Source organism: Crocodylus siamensis, chromosome 1, assembly GCF_052110815.1.
Source record: "Crocodylus siamensis isolate JL-2025a chromosome 1, ASM5211081v1, whole genome shotgun sequence".
Classification (NCBI taxonomy): Eukaryota; Metazoa; Chordata; order Crocodylia; family Crocodylidae; genus Crocodylus; species Crocodylus siamensis.
This window is the reverse complement of record NC_143395.1, coordinates 299,310,803-299,328,128: the sequence shown is the minus strand read 5'-3', so window position 1 is coordinate 299,328,128 and position 17,326 is coordinate 299,310,803. Positions and strand designations below refer to the sequence as shown.

The 17,326-nt window shown below is 46.6% G+C and overlaps 1 protein-coding gene across 1 annotated transcript in view; it reads right to left on the bottom strand.

The window, feature by feature from the left end:
* Positions 1–17,326, bottom strand: part of IL18R1 (interleukin 18 receptor 1) — a 41,282-nt gene that overhangs the window by 7,506 nt on the left and 16,450 nt on the right. The window contains exons 4-8 of the mRNA XM_090020754.1: positions 16,370–16,541; positions 11,761–11,914; positions 9,576–9,641; positions 5,958–6,102; positions 2,949–3,085 (exon numbers count right to left, since the gene is read on the bottom strand). Of these exons, the coding sequence (XP_089876880.1) occupies positions 2,949–3,085; positions 5,958–6,102; positions 9,576–9,641; positions 11,761–11,914; positions 16,370–16,541 (674 nt within the window). The remainder of the gene's footprint in view (positions 1–2,948; positions 3,086–5,957; positions 6,103–9,575; positions 9,642–11,760; positions 11,915–16,369; positions 16,542–17,326) is intronic.

Sequence of the window (17,326 nt, the reverse complement as noted above, 5' to 3'; positions counted from 1 at the left end):
ACACCAGTGCCCCCCCTGCAAGTGCCAGCCAATCACTGCGCTCACTGCACCGCTTTTGGGAGTGGTTGCGGCCACTTCTGGGAGCGGCTGCAACGATCGGCTGGCACTTGCTCCCAGAAGCCACAGCCACTCCCAGAAGCAGCTGCAGCAAGCACAGCAATCGGCCATGGTGATCGGCCATTGCAGGACCCCCGCCCCCAGGACAGCAGGATCACCCATGGGGGAACCCCCCACTCTGGTCGGCGAGACTGGTCGCAGGGGGGGGCATGTGCCCCTCCACCTAAGGCAGCACCAGTTGCCCATGAGCCCCTAGACACATATGGTCCCCTGCCTCTCTACCCAGGGCAGAAAATTTGCTAATTACACCCCTGTTACACTCTGCATACTGTCTCCTCTGGACCAGATTTCATCCCATCTCTTCTGTGATTGTCTTTTATGATCTAGCTCTGGGTCTTTTGTGATTCTCCAACCCTCTTCCACACTTGCAGATGTTAACATTTAGGCTAGGAAAGACAGTCAAAAAGCCCAAGGCTGAATTGATTCAGTCTTTGCAGGTTTCCATAAACTGTTTAGATTAAACCAATAAGAAAGTGAACTGACATTCGCTTTTTAAAAGTGAAAGACAGTCAAACCCTTGCAGTGGCCCATGTCAGGAGCCTAAGGGTGCTAGAACTCAGCTTCCAGCCTGCTGGCCAGTGGGGAAATGGGTGATTTTCCCAGCTATCCCCCCTCTCTGGCCTCCAGTCAGCTAAGGAGGAGGTGTAGGGGAACCCCCCCCCCCCCCCCACACACACACACCAGACCTCCAGTCTGGGTCTCCCTAGCACTGGGGAAAGGGGAGGAGGGACTCCCTCAGTGGGGTATTTCTCTCTCTCCCTGTTCCCAAAGCTGGTCCCCCAGCCATGCCCCCGCCTCAGTCAGGGCTGGCTGAGCCTGGGTGGAAACCCACCCTCCCCCCAGACCCCAGCCAGGGCCTCCCCCATGAAGGGAGAAGCCCTGAGCAGGGCACCTCTTCCCCCATCTCCCCATGCCCAGAGCTGGTCCCCCTGGCCACACCTTTTCCTCAGTCTGGGCTGGCTAAGGAGGGGGTGTGGGAGGAAACCCACCCCTCCTCCTGGCACTGGACCCCCAGCTGGGGTCTCCCCAGTGTTGGGGAAAGGGGAAGCCATGACCCCTGCTTGGTTGGCAGGCTGACTGAGGAGGGAGTGGTGGGAAAACAGCCCTCCCCACACCCTGGCTCTTGACCCTCAGCCAGGCTATGCCCATCACAGGGGATCGGAAGCCTATAAAGGGGGCTATTTCCCCCCCTACTCCCTCCTCAGTTGGCCCACTGACCAGAGAGGAGCTGTGGCCAGGCAATTGCCCTGGCTCCCAGCTCAGGTGGGACTGCGGGCTTCTCTGCAGCCAGGAGCCAAGCCAATCACCCAGCCCAGTGACATTTGCTCCCTGGCCAGCAGGCTGGCTGACAAAGGAGTGGGGAGGAAAAATGGCAGCCTCCTACTTCTTGCTCCCCCACCCCCATTCCAAACCCCTGCTGCCGTCCCAGGAGCTGCTGAGTGAGCACAGCCCCTGGTGCCACTGCTTTGCTGGAGCCAGCTCAGGGGATTAAAGCATCGGCTGCCCAGCAACTCCTGGACAGAGCTGCAGCCCAGGGCCTTGTCCCCACCCGGGAGCCAGGCCCCTGCCACCCCCACCAGCTGAAGTGGGAGTGGAGGAGAAAAATGCCTACCCCATGCCCAGTGGAGTGGGGAAGCTGGCAGTTGGGGCTTTACTCCTGTGCCCCAACTGGAGAAGGGGGATGAGATGGGGAAATCCACCCTGCTGCTGGGAATAGAAAAATCCCTGCTGACAGCTGCGGGTGGGGCCAGCCCTGCTCCATTGCAGTAGAAAACATACCCCATTGCTGCAAAGCTTGCTGGGGGACTCTGACTGAACTTAAACCAGGAAGGGGTCTGGGACAGGGGTTCCATAAACTGGTTTGACCCAAATCAGTTAAGTCTGATGCTACATTCAATCAGATTTATCTTAGACCAGTTTCACCCATTTTGAAACTGGTTTATGTGCATTGAACTTATGTTCTGTTACAGGTTTAAAGCAGTTTCTGATCAATTAAACCGGTTTATGTGTAATGTCTGTCCCTAGCCTTATTCTTTCTGAACGTTGTACTCTATTTTTTTCTTGCTTCAAAATATGGTAGGACTAGAAGGCAAGAGGTTATCTTGAACAACTGTAAACCATCTTGACTATTAAATGGGACGTATCAGTGTGGGCCTTTGGACTAAGATCCAGTAGTCTTCAAACAGAAGGCAGCAGAGAGCATGTAGGGGAACATGACACTAGTAGAATTCAGAGGAATGACCTCCCCTGGTAAAACAGAGTCTATTGTTAAAAAAAAATGCTAATTAATACAGTGTATAGTAGTCTATAGACACATCTACACATGCAATAAATGCAAAGTAATAAACTCCGGAGTTTACTGTCCTGGAGTTTATTGCTCTCAGGGGCACCATTATTTGACTGTGCGCCCAGGACTGCAGTACATTGAGCTGAGTCAGAGCAGCCCTGACTGGCGGAGGGCTCCAAGGGGTCAGCCTGACAGCCCAAGGCTCCTCTCCCCCCAGCTCAACACATTACAGAGGGGCTGGCTGGGTCACGAGGGTGCCCCAGTGCTGAGCTAGTTGGCAAGCAACCCCAGCACTGAAGCACCCTTGTGTCTACAAGTGTGCTGCTGTACAGCAAAACTCTGCAGTAGGATGGTACTTGTATTTACAAATACTATCCTGCTGCAAAGTTAATTAGTTTACTCCAGCTGAATTGCCCTGCATGTGTAGATGCCAAGACATTAACTGAGAAGATAATTAGTCAGCTCTGCAGTATACATCTCATGTAGATGTGCCCTGTAGGTCATTAAATACCAGGAAAAAAAGAATTATCAGATTATTCTGTACCTTTTTTCAGTCTAACAGTTTGTTTTTGCATTTTACCAGGAACAATCAGGATGCAGGTGTAATTATGATTCATGTCCTCCTCTGTAACCTTTTTAATCCACAGTCGTTTTGACGCATACCATTCATTTCCTAAATTACTACAACAGAGATACAGAGTTTATGAACTTTCTTCATTACTATATAAAAAGGTTACGATAGTTTTAAAAGCACTAATACTGAACACCAACATCACTGTGGGACTCCTAAAGAAGGGGCTGTTTCCAATACTCGGCACAGTATACACCTACCATGGGTTTTGCAAAAGGTTAAGAATCAGCTAAGAAAGCTTTCAGATAAGTCTTTTGATATGTTCCTTATCCATGCAGTTAAGAAATAAAACCAAATATTAATAAATCACTAGAATCAGAACGTCTATAGTATCTTTTGTTTCTTCATATTAGAAAAATTAGGTGTTTTGTACTACAGAAATATTAAATTAAAGAACCAGTGATCATATTAGTCACATAACTAGGTGATTTTTTGTTCTCCTTCTAGATACCTTAATTTTTTCACCGTAAGCTTATACACTGAGGGGAATATATTCTTTATAAGGTATGGAGGAGAATAAGCATAGTTTAGTTTTCCAAAGCCTGACTTTTTGGGTGCCTATATATGCATAGTGAGGCTGCTCTGGTGCGCTATAGTTACAGTGAGTTGGAGCAGACTAAATTAATCAAGTCTGCTGGAGTGTGGTAATTACCATGGTCCAGCAGACTCCAGCACCATGTATATCAGCATCTCCATGCTGAAAAATGGCATTCAATGAACTTTAGTTAAAGCATCCCTGCCACCATTTTTCAGTGTGGGGACACTGATACCCGTGATGCTTCAGGTGCTTTCATTAGGGTGTCCCCCTCTTTTCCTCCCCCACACACATACTCCCAGAACACATGTATAAATGCCCTTTGCACCTAACAACAAAAACCCATCCCAACCTCTGGTCATGTGGGATACAGGTTTTACTCTTCATAGATGATAGTGAAAGGAATTTCCAGACCAACCTGATAAGTGTATCATATGCTTAGCATTCATTGTGAAGCTGTGAGTGACGTCAAACATTTACATTTGAAGTCCAGCAAAACAGCTAAGTAAGTATCACTGATTCCTAAGACTAAACAGCTTAATCTGACATAGGGCTTCATTAGTCCTACAGCAGAGTTGGACAATAACTAGCATTTCACTCCTCTAACAGGAGCATGAGATTAGCTAATATTTAAGATGACAGAGGTCTTTGCAGTGTCCCAACTATTTCAAGGTGTCTCATGTTCAAATGAACCTGCTCACTCCCACCTCTGACATACATGGGAAAGCCAGGTAGCAATCCTTCATGGCTTTTTCAAACACATAAATGATAATCTGTACAAGCCCCCACAGTATGAGGAGTAAACAAACCCTTTGCTGTCTTAACGTAACAGCTAGCTCTCCTGGTGAGTTCTGAATGTTCATTTTGATATAGGCTGTGCGAACTCTCGTCCCCAAGTAGAAATGCAACTAATTCATGAAATAGCTCCTTATTAGTGCTTTCTAAAGCACTTATCAGTGCTTTCCAGCAAAGAAGAAACTATGTTTTCTGATGGAAAATGCTAGATCAAGACATCTCCCACCTCACCCCACCCCCAAATTTGGAATGTAATGAAACATTTTTCCTTGAAATTTTTAACTCTTTTTTAAAAAGGTAGAACAAAATTTCTCAGTTTTATCATAAAGAAACATTTAGCTTGATCCAAAACATATTTTTTCAAGAAATTCATTTAACAGAAAATGTGAAATGTATTTGTTTTGCTTTCAATTTGGAACAAAACTGAATTTCAAAATCTCAAAGATTTTCGCAAAACGGAAATTCTAGTTGCCATTACATTTCTGTCTACTCCTGTAACATTACTCTTCCTCCCATGACCACAATTTACCTACAGCAACAACGGATGGAGAAATATTGCAAAGGAGCATCTACTAGGGCTGTGCAAAGCTTCAGTCACTGATTTGATTTGGAGGAGATTTGGCCAATTTGGCATCCGAATCTCTGCCTCCAAATCAAATCAGGAGACCCATTAATCTCTCAGAATCAATTCAGAGACATTCTGAGAGATTTGACAATTCAAGCATAGACACAGCTTTATATGTATCTTCTATGTACCTCGAGGTACCAAGTGCGGCTTATGAATGCTGAGCTGGTAGGGCGGATGGAGCATTCCACAGGAGTGCACAGGACCTGGAAGTAGACCAGAAGTACTTCTGGGTCTGCCTCAGAGCACATGGGGGACCCCGTCCCCTGGCTTGGTGACTGGTGCCTCCTAAGTCTGGGGGGGCTCCTGGGGTCCTCCCATGGCTGATCACCAAGCCAGGGTAGTGCAGGGGGGTTCCCCCATGTGCTCCATGGCAGACCCAGAACTGGACTGGAAGTACTTCTGGTTCACTTCTGGGTCTAGTGCGGAGCACACAGGGGACTCCACTGTGCTCTCATGGGATTACTCCATCTGCTCCACCATAGCAGTGTCCACAAGCCACGCCTAGTACCTTGAGGTATGTGGAAAAAACATATAAAGCTATGCTCAAATCGCTGATTCTCCAAATCAGAATCAAATCTTCAGAATTGGCCGAATCAAAATCGACACAATGATCCGAATCAGTGAACTGCATCACTATTCCCTGAACTGGGCCAAATCTGAATCCAATACTGCTCACTTTGCACACCCCTAGCATCTGCTAAGGCCAGAAACAGCACATTGAGAGACATCTGTAGTTAAGTCTGAAACATTGTTTGTGTATGTATATGTACAGCAGACTTAGCAGATATTCTTTAAAAAAAGATAAGCTAAGTTAACAGCAATGATTACAGATATTTAATACAAAAACCTACAGCCAGCTGGTAGGTAGATTTTGAGAGACGGGTACTGAAAATAACTCAGGTGTTTTAACTAACGTTACATACCATAAAGAAAGTAGTGCGATATTTGCAGTATATATACTTACAAGTATTCATAGTCCCCTTGACATGTGCAGTTAGTGCTGTCAGAACATTGTTCTGCATGCTTACCATTGATAAGCCAATAGAACATAACATTGAGGGCTACAGAGTACCCCCTAAAAACTGTGCAGTTGAGTACCTCATCTTTACCTAGGCAAAACATAACAAAAATGAACATCAATACAAAACAAGTGTGAACTTTCAGAATGCAATAGGGAGACTAATTTCCTTGGAAGTTACAAGATAACTTTGAATGAAATTCTAGCATGTCCAAAGATACAGCCAAGTTTTCAATGAATTTCAATGTGTACATATGTATTGACCCAGCTGACTTCTTTCCATAAGCAGATGTTTCCTAGATATTTCACAAAATTTAAGGCTAGAAAAGTCTTTTATAATCACCTGACCCGTTTTACCCATAAACCTCTGTTTCAAGTCCAAAGACTTTAGTTAGATCAAAGCATTTCAATCCAGAGGAAATTAAGCTGTGCCATCAATGCCCTAAGCCTTGCAATGCCAAAGAAAAAATCAGGTGGCATATGCCTAGGTAATCCCAGCAAGTAAATTAGTCCCCAGGATGCAATATAGAGCTAAAACTCCCAGCATCTCTGTCAACCTGAGGCAAAATTCCTTTCTGATATCAGATCTGGCAATTAGTATGATCATGACCATGTGAGCAAGATGCACAAGCCAAATATTTAAGATGATTTTGTCTCTCACCTCCGAGTGCAGACACCTGACTTCACCCATTCACTATCTTAACTTCAGCTGCATAAGGGAAAAAAAACATTCTTCCTCATCCCTATACACAGTAGTCTGAAACCCATAAGCAGGAGGTTTGACTATATGAACTATTTTACCAAGTAATTTGTGACTAGAAATCTGGTCTAATGTTATATACTATTTTAAGATGTTATTTCAAGGCCGTACCAGTGTCAATACCAGTCCACCAATTCCAGGTACTCTCTCTGTCCTTCATATGCCACAAAAGCTGAACAATAGTTTAAGGAAATACATTTATGAACACCTGCTTCATAAAATGGATGTTCAGTCAGTAAGGTTTGCACTTTCACAGTTTAAGTAAACAACTACAGAAAGCTGATTTAAGTGGAACATCATCATCTCAAGAGTAAATTGGATGCTTATCTTGCTGGGATCCTATGACCCCAGCTGACTTCCTGCCCTTTGGGCAGGGGGCTGGACTCAATGATCTCCCGAGGTCCCTTCCAGCCCTAATGTCTATGAAATCTATGATATCTCATCATGAGATGCAACTGAAATTGTTTTAACAATCCTCATAAAAAGGCTCTGTATCAAAATGTGTAAGTCTAGACAACCCCCCATTTGTTAAGAGGGAAGCTGCTCTCTATTATTACTCACTTGACAATCTATCCCTTTGTCACTAGCCGTTCTACAAGCTACAAGGCCTGCCAAGAGTCAAGGAGGTAGGTGCTGAGGTTTCCAAGAAACTGCACCTCAAAGTGATCAAACCAAAAGTCCTCACACTTGCCTGCAGCAGCAGACTCCTGCCATCTGCTGCACAGATCCGGGGGCTCACACCCCCAGGAGGGCTGCGGGACTATGAAGGACTGCTCCTGGGGGTGCAAGCCCCCAGTTCTGTGTGCTGGATCACAGGAGGCTCCCACTGCTCCCTGGGACTGGCAGCAGCAGCAATTTTCCCCAGCACTGGGCGGGCTGTGCCCAGCACTGATCCCAGGTGGCAGGAAAAGACTTTTGTTATCCAGCATAGATCTGGGGGCTCCCAAAAGGAGTCTGAAACAGCCCGGCAGCCCTACCACGAGTGCAAGCCCCCAGATCTGCACCCTGACGAGAAGAGGCTCAGGCTATTTGTTCCACCTGGGACTGGGACTGGGCGCAGACTACACCTGGCATCGGAGAAGATTACTCCTGCCACAGCCTGAGCCTCCTCTCATCTAACACAGATCCGGGGGCTCGCACCCCCTGTGAGGAGTCCAGCACAGCCTGGCAGCCCTCCCAGGGGTGAGAGCCCTCGGATCTGCGCCCTGGTGAGAGGAAGCTTAGCCTGCTTGTCCCACTTGGTACTGGAGCCTCCCACTCACCTCCCTGCTTGGCTACAGCCCCCCGCGTGCCTCCCTGCTTGGCCCCCAGCTGGCTCCACACACCCCCACCCACCCACATGCTCCCTGCCCAGCTGCATCCCCCCCACTCTGTTCCCGGCTGCAGCCCCCCCATGCAGCCCCCACCCAGCTGCAGCCCCCCTGCAGCTTACTAGCATCAGCCACTGCACTTTTGGCCCCCTGCATGGCAGAGGGCAGCGGGGCTCAGCCCCAGCCGCCAGGAATCTGCTGTCTCTGCCACAGCATGCTGATGTGGCCCAGCACGGCTTGGCACAGGGCCACATACTTTTGGGCAGATCCGGGCTATCACCCAGGGCTGCGCACCACTCGCGGGCACCACTGGCTACACTGGCCCAGGTCCTGCATGCACAGAAGTGGCCACAGGACTCATACATGCAGGACCTGGGCCAGTGTAGCTGGAAGTCCCCGCAAGTGACGCGCAGCTCCAGGTGACACCCCAGTACCCAGGGCTGTGTGACACTCGTGGGGTCACCGGTCACATCAACCTGGGTCCTGCATACATAGAAGCAGTGCACAGAGCTCATGCACGCAGGACCTGGGCCAGTGTGGCCAGCAATCTCCACAAGTGGCACGCAGCCCCAGGTGACAGCCTGGAGCTGCCCAAAAGCACATGGCCCCACACCACATTGAGGCTGGCCAGCATCAGCGCACTGTGACAGAGACAGCAGATACTTGGCGGCTGGGGCCTCCTGCCATGCAGGGGGCCAGGAGCACAGCTGCTGATGCTGGTAAGCTGTGGGGTGGCTGGAGCTGTGTGGACAGCATGCAGGGGGGCTGGAGCCAGGCAGGAAGCGTGCAGGGGGGCACTGGTCCCAAATGGAACAAGCAGCCTGAGCTTCCTCACACTGAGGCACAGATCTGGGGGCTCGCACTCCTGTGAGGGCTGCCAGGCTATGCCAGACTCTTTCCAGGGGTGCAAGCCCCTGGAGCTGTGCCGGATGACAGGAGTCTCAGGCTGCTGCCTGGGACCAGTGCCAGGGAAAATTGCTGCTGCCGCCAGTCCCAGGTGGCAGTGCCAGCCTCCTGTCATACAGCATGCAGATCCAGGGGCTTGCACCCCCAGGAGGAGTCCAGTACAGCCCCGCAGCCCTCCTAGGGGTGCAAGCCCCCAAATCTGCATGCAGGATGACAGGAGGCTGCCGCTGTAGCCCAGGACCGGCGCTGAAGCCAAGTAAACCCAGCTTCAAAATGCAAAACTTTTCAAAAGTTTTGAAATGTTTTGAGTGCCCTTGTTTTGTTTCAAAGTGAAGCCTTTTGTTTCATTTCGATTTTGCTGTTTCAAGCTCAAAACGCGTCAAAACAGCTTTGAAACAAAACACCTGGTGAACTTTCACACGGGCCTATTAAATACATAGTCTGGCCAAAAGCCCAAATCGGAGCAAGAAGAACATAACTTAAATAATTCTGAGTGTGACTCAATTCAAGCTGTCTCCCATAAAGAAATAAGAATAAACCTGTATTAACTCCTTGGCTACCATAAAGATTCCTGAAATAGTTAGATACCTGTTTTCGTTTCTATATAAGCTTCAGTAGGTTCAGTTATCTTCGGAATTACAAATTCAGGTGTACCTAAAATAAATAAGTGCAATATTTTAAACACTAGTTTGCTAATATTTCAGTACTATAAGATGAAACATTTGCAACATTTCTAAAACTCATAGTCCCAAACCCCATTTAGGGCCTCAGGTGACTATGAATTATGTGCCCCTTGCCTCCAATTTCAGCATTTCCCTCAGGACACTGACTCAATTCCACCTCAAAGCCACCTGGGACGCCCACGCTCTCAATTAGCAATTTACTATGCTTCCATTAAGTCCAATTCAATTTAATCAAAAGAAGACCTACTTTTTGCCCAGGAGCCTAGTGGTTAAGGCACTTGTCCAAAATGGAAGACCTGAGTTCTAGGTTTACACCATCTTAAGCAGGTTTGAACCCATATCTACCATTCAGGACAAGAAATGCCTAAACGCTGGGCACATCTAGACATGTGATTAACACACAGCAATTAACTCTGGTGCATACTGCACTGGAGTTTATTGCTCCCAGGTGCTGCATTTGAATGTGCTCCCGGGACCACAGCATGTTGAGCCGAGTCAGAGCAGCCCTGGCTAGCAGCGGCCCTGAGGGGGTCAGCCTGCCTGCCCAGGGCTACTCCAACCCTGCTCAGCATGCTACAGAGGCATGGGCACAAGGGTGGTCCAGTGCAGGGCTAGCTGGCAGGCAGGCCCCAAACTGAAGCACCCTTGTGCCCCAATCATTTGGGTCAGCATCTGTATGTGCAGTGCTGCAGAGTAAAAAACTTGTTTTTACAAGTACCATCCTACGGCGGAGTTTATTAGTTTACTGTGGCCTAATAGGGCTATAGGTGTACACGCTGAGATATTTACTGTGGACCTAATTAGTTAGCTCTCCAGTAAATAGCTTATATAGACATGCCCACTGGGTCATAGGCTAAAATAATGATGTTCCCTTCCCAACTCTCTCCCCATTGAAGTGGACCACTAAGCAGCCCTGTGTAAATGATTCAGTGGGTTAGAAGTACAGTAAGCATAAGGGTATGACTTTATGGCTTGATAAGATAGGCACTGTGCCCATGGAGGGAGCCAGGGATTTTGGTTCCTCTTCCCAGTGCCATTTGGTCTTTTTATTCAATGTGGGAAGTAAGCAAGAGATCCAAGGAGAAGGGCCATGCACCCACTCTCACCCCCAGCTAAGTGCTTTGAACACTAGATGACTGACACCACAGAGAGATGTGCATTTGTAATACATTGCACTGTTACAAATACAAGAACACTACAATTCTAGACATACTTTCATACTAAGTCACTACAAAGTGGTGCTCTCCAGCCATGGGCAAAAGGGAGTTGCTTCTCTCTCCTCCCACTCCCTCCAGCCCTTTGGAGGGCAGCCTGTCAGTGAGCTCAAGCACTGACAGCCTAACCTCTTCTCTACCATGGAAAGGGACCACCAGGCAGGATGTCAGTGATCAGCATACAGCCAATCACTAACAGTGCTTGGTGGACATCAGTGCTGCTGCAACACTGATCTCCACCACCACCACGGTGGAATCAGCACCAATCCCCACTGTGGCAGCAAACAGGGATGCAGTTCCTGGTCCTCACATCGCTGAACCAGCCACTCTTCCTCCCTCCCCACTGCTTTAGCACTACATGTCCTAAAGGAAATATTAAATGATGGTGCAGTAACAGCAGCGCAATAGGGGCACATGTAGACATGCTCTATAGTAGTGCTATAAAATGTAGCAGAAGAGCTATCTTCCTGTTTCATCCAGGAATATTTCCATAGTGTTCTTCCCATTTTTGTAGTGCTTCCACCCTTTTTGTAGTGCTACAAGTAGGATGTATATATTTATACCCCTTTTTGTAGCACTACAAAAATGTATATAGTGCTACAAATATTGTATGTACCCATAGCCAGAGCCAGGATCCCTAAACTGTTTTGCATATCTTGTGGTACGATCATGGAATAATCCTAATCTGAACTGGTCACATTACATGCACAAGCTAAAGTTTTATATAGATAAGGAATATAGACCCAAATCCTCTCCTTTTTAGGATTTAATTCAGTAAATTAACTTGGAACAGAATCATCCCTTTTAATCAGGGATGGGGAGGAGGGATAACAAATTTAATTTTACGGGCACCAGAATTTTCAAAAACAGCCTTACCTTTTTCTATTTTCAGATTTGTTGTACTTGTTGTGTAGAACACTTTTCCCTCATGAGTAATCAAAATTTTACAGGTGTAAATTCCAGAATCATTAAGACTTAAGGTATTAAAATTCAATTCTCCCTCTGTTGTAAGTGTATGGAAGGTACAGTTCTGCATCAATAAAGAACATTATAATATTTTTTCATGCCAAGCACACACTGAAATCTTCAAGAAAGATAAACATTATCTTAAAAACAAAAGTTTTGGGGAGAAGGAGGAGGAAGCTCCTAGTTAACTGACAAAAGCAAAAGTAGGGGTGTACCAATAAACATTTTGGGGGCCAATACTGATAACTAATTTTTAAGGAGGCATACCGGCCGATACCAATCTGATTTCCAATATAGCTAAGTTCAGCTATTAAGTCAGCTGTGGTGAAAGGGGAGGAAGAGGAAAGGGGTGTGGGGGGGGGGGACTCAAATCAATGCCCCCTGCAGTGAGGGTGGGGGAGTGGGGCTGGGGTAGGCACTGCCCAGCCAGGGTGGGGTGGGCATGGGATGGAGCAACAGCTTGTCTAGGGGGAGCGGGGACGGAGGCTCCCACTGCTGTGCACGGCTCATCCAGGGGCTCCTGACACTGCTCCCACAGAAAGGCATGGGGGTCGGGGCATATGCCCCCAGATCTGCACGGGGTGGGGCAGGTCAGGCTGCAGCTGCAGACTGGGGCCAAGCAGTGGCAGCAGCAGGGGGACAAGCCACCAGATGAGCAGCACACAGCAATGGGTGCCTTGCCCCTCCACTCCCCATAGCTCCATTCCACCCCGCCCCACCTGGGCAGCGCTTACCCTAGTCCAAGCCCTGCTCCCTCCGTTACTGCGGGAAGTGTTGGTCTGCCCCCCCCCCCAACGCATGAGCATTTATCGGCCAAATTACTGGTCACTTCAGGCCAATTACCAATATAGTCAATTTTCTTTACATAAGTGCCAATCCAATATTGGACCGATGTACCTGTAAGCAAAAGTCCAGTTTTCAAATATGGACATCTATAGAGTACATCTGGACATTCAAATGGTGCATGCTATGCAAGAATTGAGAACAGCAGGGGACCAAAGAACATAAGAAGTGTCCTAGTGGGTCAGATTAATGATCCATCTAGCCCAGTATCTGGTCCCCAACAGTGGCAAGAGTGAATGATTTAAAGCAGAACAAATGGTAGATCAGAGTGGGGGATAGGCAGCAAAGCAGCAGACAGGACAGGGAGCAGAAAGAGCAGGAGACTGAACAGCAAAAGTGGATCAGAGTGGCTCTCAAGGAGGATGTGAGGGTAATTAGTGGCACACCTACTAAAAACACCGGTCTCCATTACTTTAGAGGAAGAGTAAATATCTATATATATACACACCCTACTTTATATCTACACTCTGTTCATTACTCTCCCTGACATCCACCATCATTGATTTACAGATACCAGATACATCTTGGACTGTTCTACTTAATAGCTAGACCTAGTTTAGCTGCATAGATTAAGTGCCCAATTGAGCACTAGGTTGTAGGAGTCAGGCACCAGATTTGGGATTACACATTAGAAAAACATGACCACTTTAGGAAAATTAAAAGCAAAGAAAAGAAAAACAACTACCTAAAGTCAGGCAGCAAAATAGGTGACTTGATTCTCAAAAGCCCTAGCTACAGCTTAAGCCAATCCATAACTAAGAATGGTTTTTTCCCCATGGTGTCCACTTGTGTACTTCATCTTCTCCTCTGCTTGAATTTGTGCAAAGGTAAATGATTTGGGTACTCTTGGAAGTACAGCAAGTTAAAAAAAAAGAAGACCAGAGACAGAGACGGTGAATATTTTCAAAATTTCAAAGCCACTTTCAGCTTTTACAGTGGAAAACATGCCCCTTCCTTTTTTTTCATAATAGATGAAGCCATTACTAAAATGGTTTTAATGCTGTAAAAAACATATCTACTTGGTAGAACACTATTGCTATATTAGACTAGTATATTACAAATGAATGGTATACAGAAGATAGATAAGGCAATAACTTTTTTCATTTTACAAACTGTCATAGTGTGGTGTCCCCAGGGATGGCCATGATGCCCCTAGTGTTCCATGACCATGACAATCCTGTCCAACAGGCATCCCTTTTCTCTCCTGCCATGTCTTGCTGGTAATAAATAGGGAGGCTGCCCTCATGTTTGTGTTTGGACATGGCCCTGATAGACCCCACTGAACCCTGTGGGTTCTAAGACCCATTTTGGGTTCTGCTCAAAATGGATGCCTCACACGACACCCTCAGTCTTATGGGCTAAATGCGTGGTTGGTCCCCCCGCAGCCCTGTCCCAGAGCCCACATTGGCCCTGGGCTCCCCGCCACCCTTTTGTCTCTGCACCCCCTAGCGCTGCACCCACTGGCACTGGGGTCTCCACACCAGAGTGTGGCCCCAATGAGGCCTCCTCCTCCCCAATAGCTTCAGTCCAGTCGACCAGTTTATAAACAGCACACAAAATATGAGCCCCATGGCTATAACATAATACAAGCAGTTCAGGGTGTGCTCTGTACCTTTAAAAGAGTCAAACTTCCCAGCAGCACTAAGTGTCTTGTAGGCCGGGGTACCTAGTGAGCTCCTGGAGCCCCATTAGCCCTATAGGCAGCCACAGCATCTCTGGGCAATTCTTCTCTTCAGGCTCCTTCTCCTGGCTGCTGTCAGAGAACTAACTGCTGCTGGCCTCAGCTCTGGCGTTTATATGTGCTCAAGGCCCTGCCTTCTTCCAGTCAGCTGACCGGGTGCAGGCTAATTCCCTTGTTAGCCCGCTGCCATAGTAACCGACACCTGTAGGTTTTCTGCCTGGCTCCTAGGGCCGTCTCCCTAGGCTCTGCTCTCAAAGGAGCAGGCACTTTAGTGCCCTGACAAACACAAAGAGGTATTTCTTAAAGTTAAAGGTAGCACATATAAAACTGCTGAAAGGAAATACTTTTCCCATACAGTGAACACTCTACTTGCAGAAATCAACACCAGGACATATGTTTGAATTGAGCTGCAAACGAAACAAAACAATGGCACATTTAGATAAATAATAAGAACATTTGTGTAATAAAAATGCACACACCAAATTTAGGAGGAGATAACGTCTCATGCTTCAGAGCACACAGCAACCTCCAACCAGTTCTGGTTAGAAGGAAACTGGAACACATTAACTGATAACTACTCCAGGGTTTCTTCTACCTTCCTTTGGTATCAGCCCTGGTTAAAGACTGGATGAGTGGCCCAAGTGTTCTAGTACCCTACCTGGTATGAAAATTCATGTGCTCCTAAATAAGCATGGGACATCCCTGACCCAAATAAATGAGAAATGGGGAAGGTTGGGTTTACCCAATAGGAAGAGAAAATGGAAGGAACCATGTCCAAAGCCTGTCCAAGTCCAATCACACAATACAATAAACTAATTACAACTGTACTATAAGTGTTTTGGTGGAATTTACAGTATAGAGGAGACCTGTGGTTCACTTATGAGTACTCATTTTATACCTCTAATATGATAAATGTTCTGAAAGACCAAAACTTCTAGTTGCCAGTTACTGAATAGGCGTATTAACACCATCAGGAGAGTCCTTTTGCACCCATTTTAGTGTCAAGATCCCTTGGCCATGTCCAGAAGAGTACTGATGTGCAATATGTGGGGCTGCAAACCCATCTGCGGCACCACACAGTGCACATGCAGGCATTCCCCATGTTGCTACCTTGCAGCACAGGGGGCGTTTTTTGACCCTGGGAAATCCGGGGGCGAAAAAACCCATGCCGAAAAAAGTGGCACAGTACACGTGGCAACAGCACGTGCCACCCAAAACCAGAGCCTGGCCAGCCAGAGTCACATTCCATCTGCCAGCCAGGCTTCATGCCATGGCTGCAGCTCCCTAAGGCCCCCAGAACCCCAGGTAAGGCTGCTGGGGACAGCACAGTTGCTAGCCCCAGCCTCCCCTACCCCACACAGGGTAACTTGCTGCACCAGAGCACACATGGCATGGGCATTCGCTGGGGACAAGTAGCAGAGGCACAAGGTGTACTGCTGCTATATGTCCCTGGGGAAACAAATGTCCGCAGCTAGGCAATCACCTCAAACTCTTTCCTATTCCCACACCATCACAAGCAATTCCAGTTGCTGGCTTTTCTTATCTACCAAATCTGTGTAAGCAGATGGCTGGATTTTCTTGTGTCTGAGGGCACATTTACACTGTGTCAGACAGCACTAAGGTACCACTATGAAAACACACTCTCTGCAGTTGATTAAAGGAAGTCCTGCTCCAGATACACCTCTGCATGCAGCCACTTTTTAGTGCATGCACAGGACACACACAGCACCACTTTCAATTTTACAGATACTCATGGAAGAAGCAGCAACATGAAGATTTTTTATCATGTAGCAGATACTCATTAGGAGCTGGGCAGGGAAAAAGGTTGTTTTCATGACAGTACACCTTGGCACCACCCAACATAATATAAACCCCTTCTTTGCTACAAAGTATTTAATTGACCTAATCTACTAAACTTTTGGCTTCTGTTGTGCACCTTAAGTCTCAGTTCTGTTACTACTATTATAAGCAACATTTTTTTTCAACAATAATTACCTTGTACCACGTTACATTGCCACCTGTATTACGGGTCACTGTACTGCATTTCAATGAATAACCACTTCCAGCATTTCGAGTCACCACGTGTAAATGATTTTGGTTAAAACAACTGTTACTGTTCCTTTTGAGCACATTCAAGGTCCACTCTGTGACACTGTGTTTTCCATTACTATGGAGTAAAAGAAATGATTTAGACATTTAAGATGTGTATGGTAGCTAATTATACATTTTTGTTTTTTAAGTTCGGTAAAATAACCCTTAGGAAAAAATGTATATTTCCCCATATTCAATTTCCCTTTCATTACTTCCCTATACAAAATAGGAATTATTTTCTTTAAGACTCCAGACTAAGTGACAGTTCACCCTATCTAAATCATTCAGTTACATAATTATTGATAACAGCTTAACAGTTTGTGGTGACAAGGGTACCTACCAATTAGTATAATACTGTTCAAGAGATTTAAAATCAGACCAGTGAGTGACTGTATTGATTTGTCCATCTAATTTTTGAGGTTTAATATAGTGACACCAAAGCTGACTGAATACATCACAAAACAATGTTTACATTATTTCCATGAATTAGCTTTGGAGGTACAGTCTCATATCACTCATTCTTTCCTATTATGAAGATAATTCAGTCATTATTCAGTCACACACTTCTGTAAAGAAAGTCACCTTCTTTCCTCAGAGACACAGATAGTAAGTTTGTACAGTATCAGGCAAAGGGAGTTCTAGGAGTCTTAAGGAAGCCAAATCATTAATGAAAAGGCATTTCACTGGAAGCCATAGAGCATGTTTTCAGAAAACCATGGTCTAAAATAAAGTTCTCTTTAGAGGGCTAAACAAGTGGGCTGTTTTTCTCAAAGTGCTAAGTATTCGGCCACTCCCAGTGACCGCAGATGTTTTTGCCAAATACCGTTTGTCCTTCCTGTTGCTCAGAGAATGAAAAGGAAT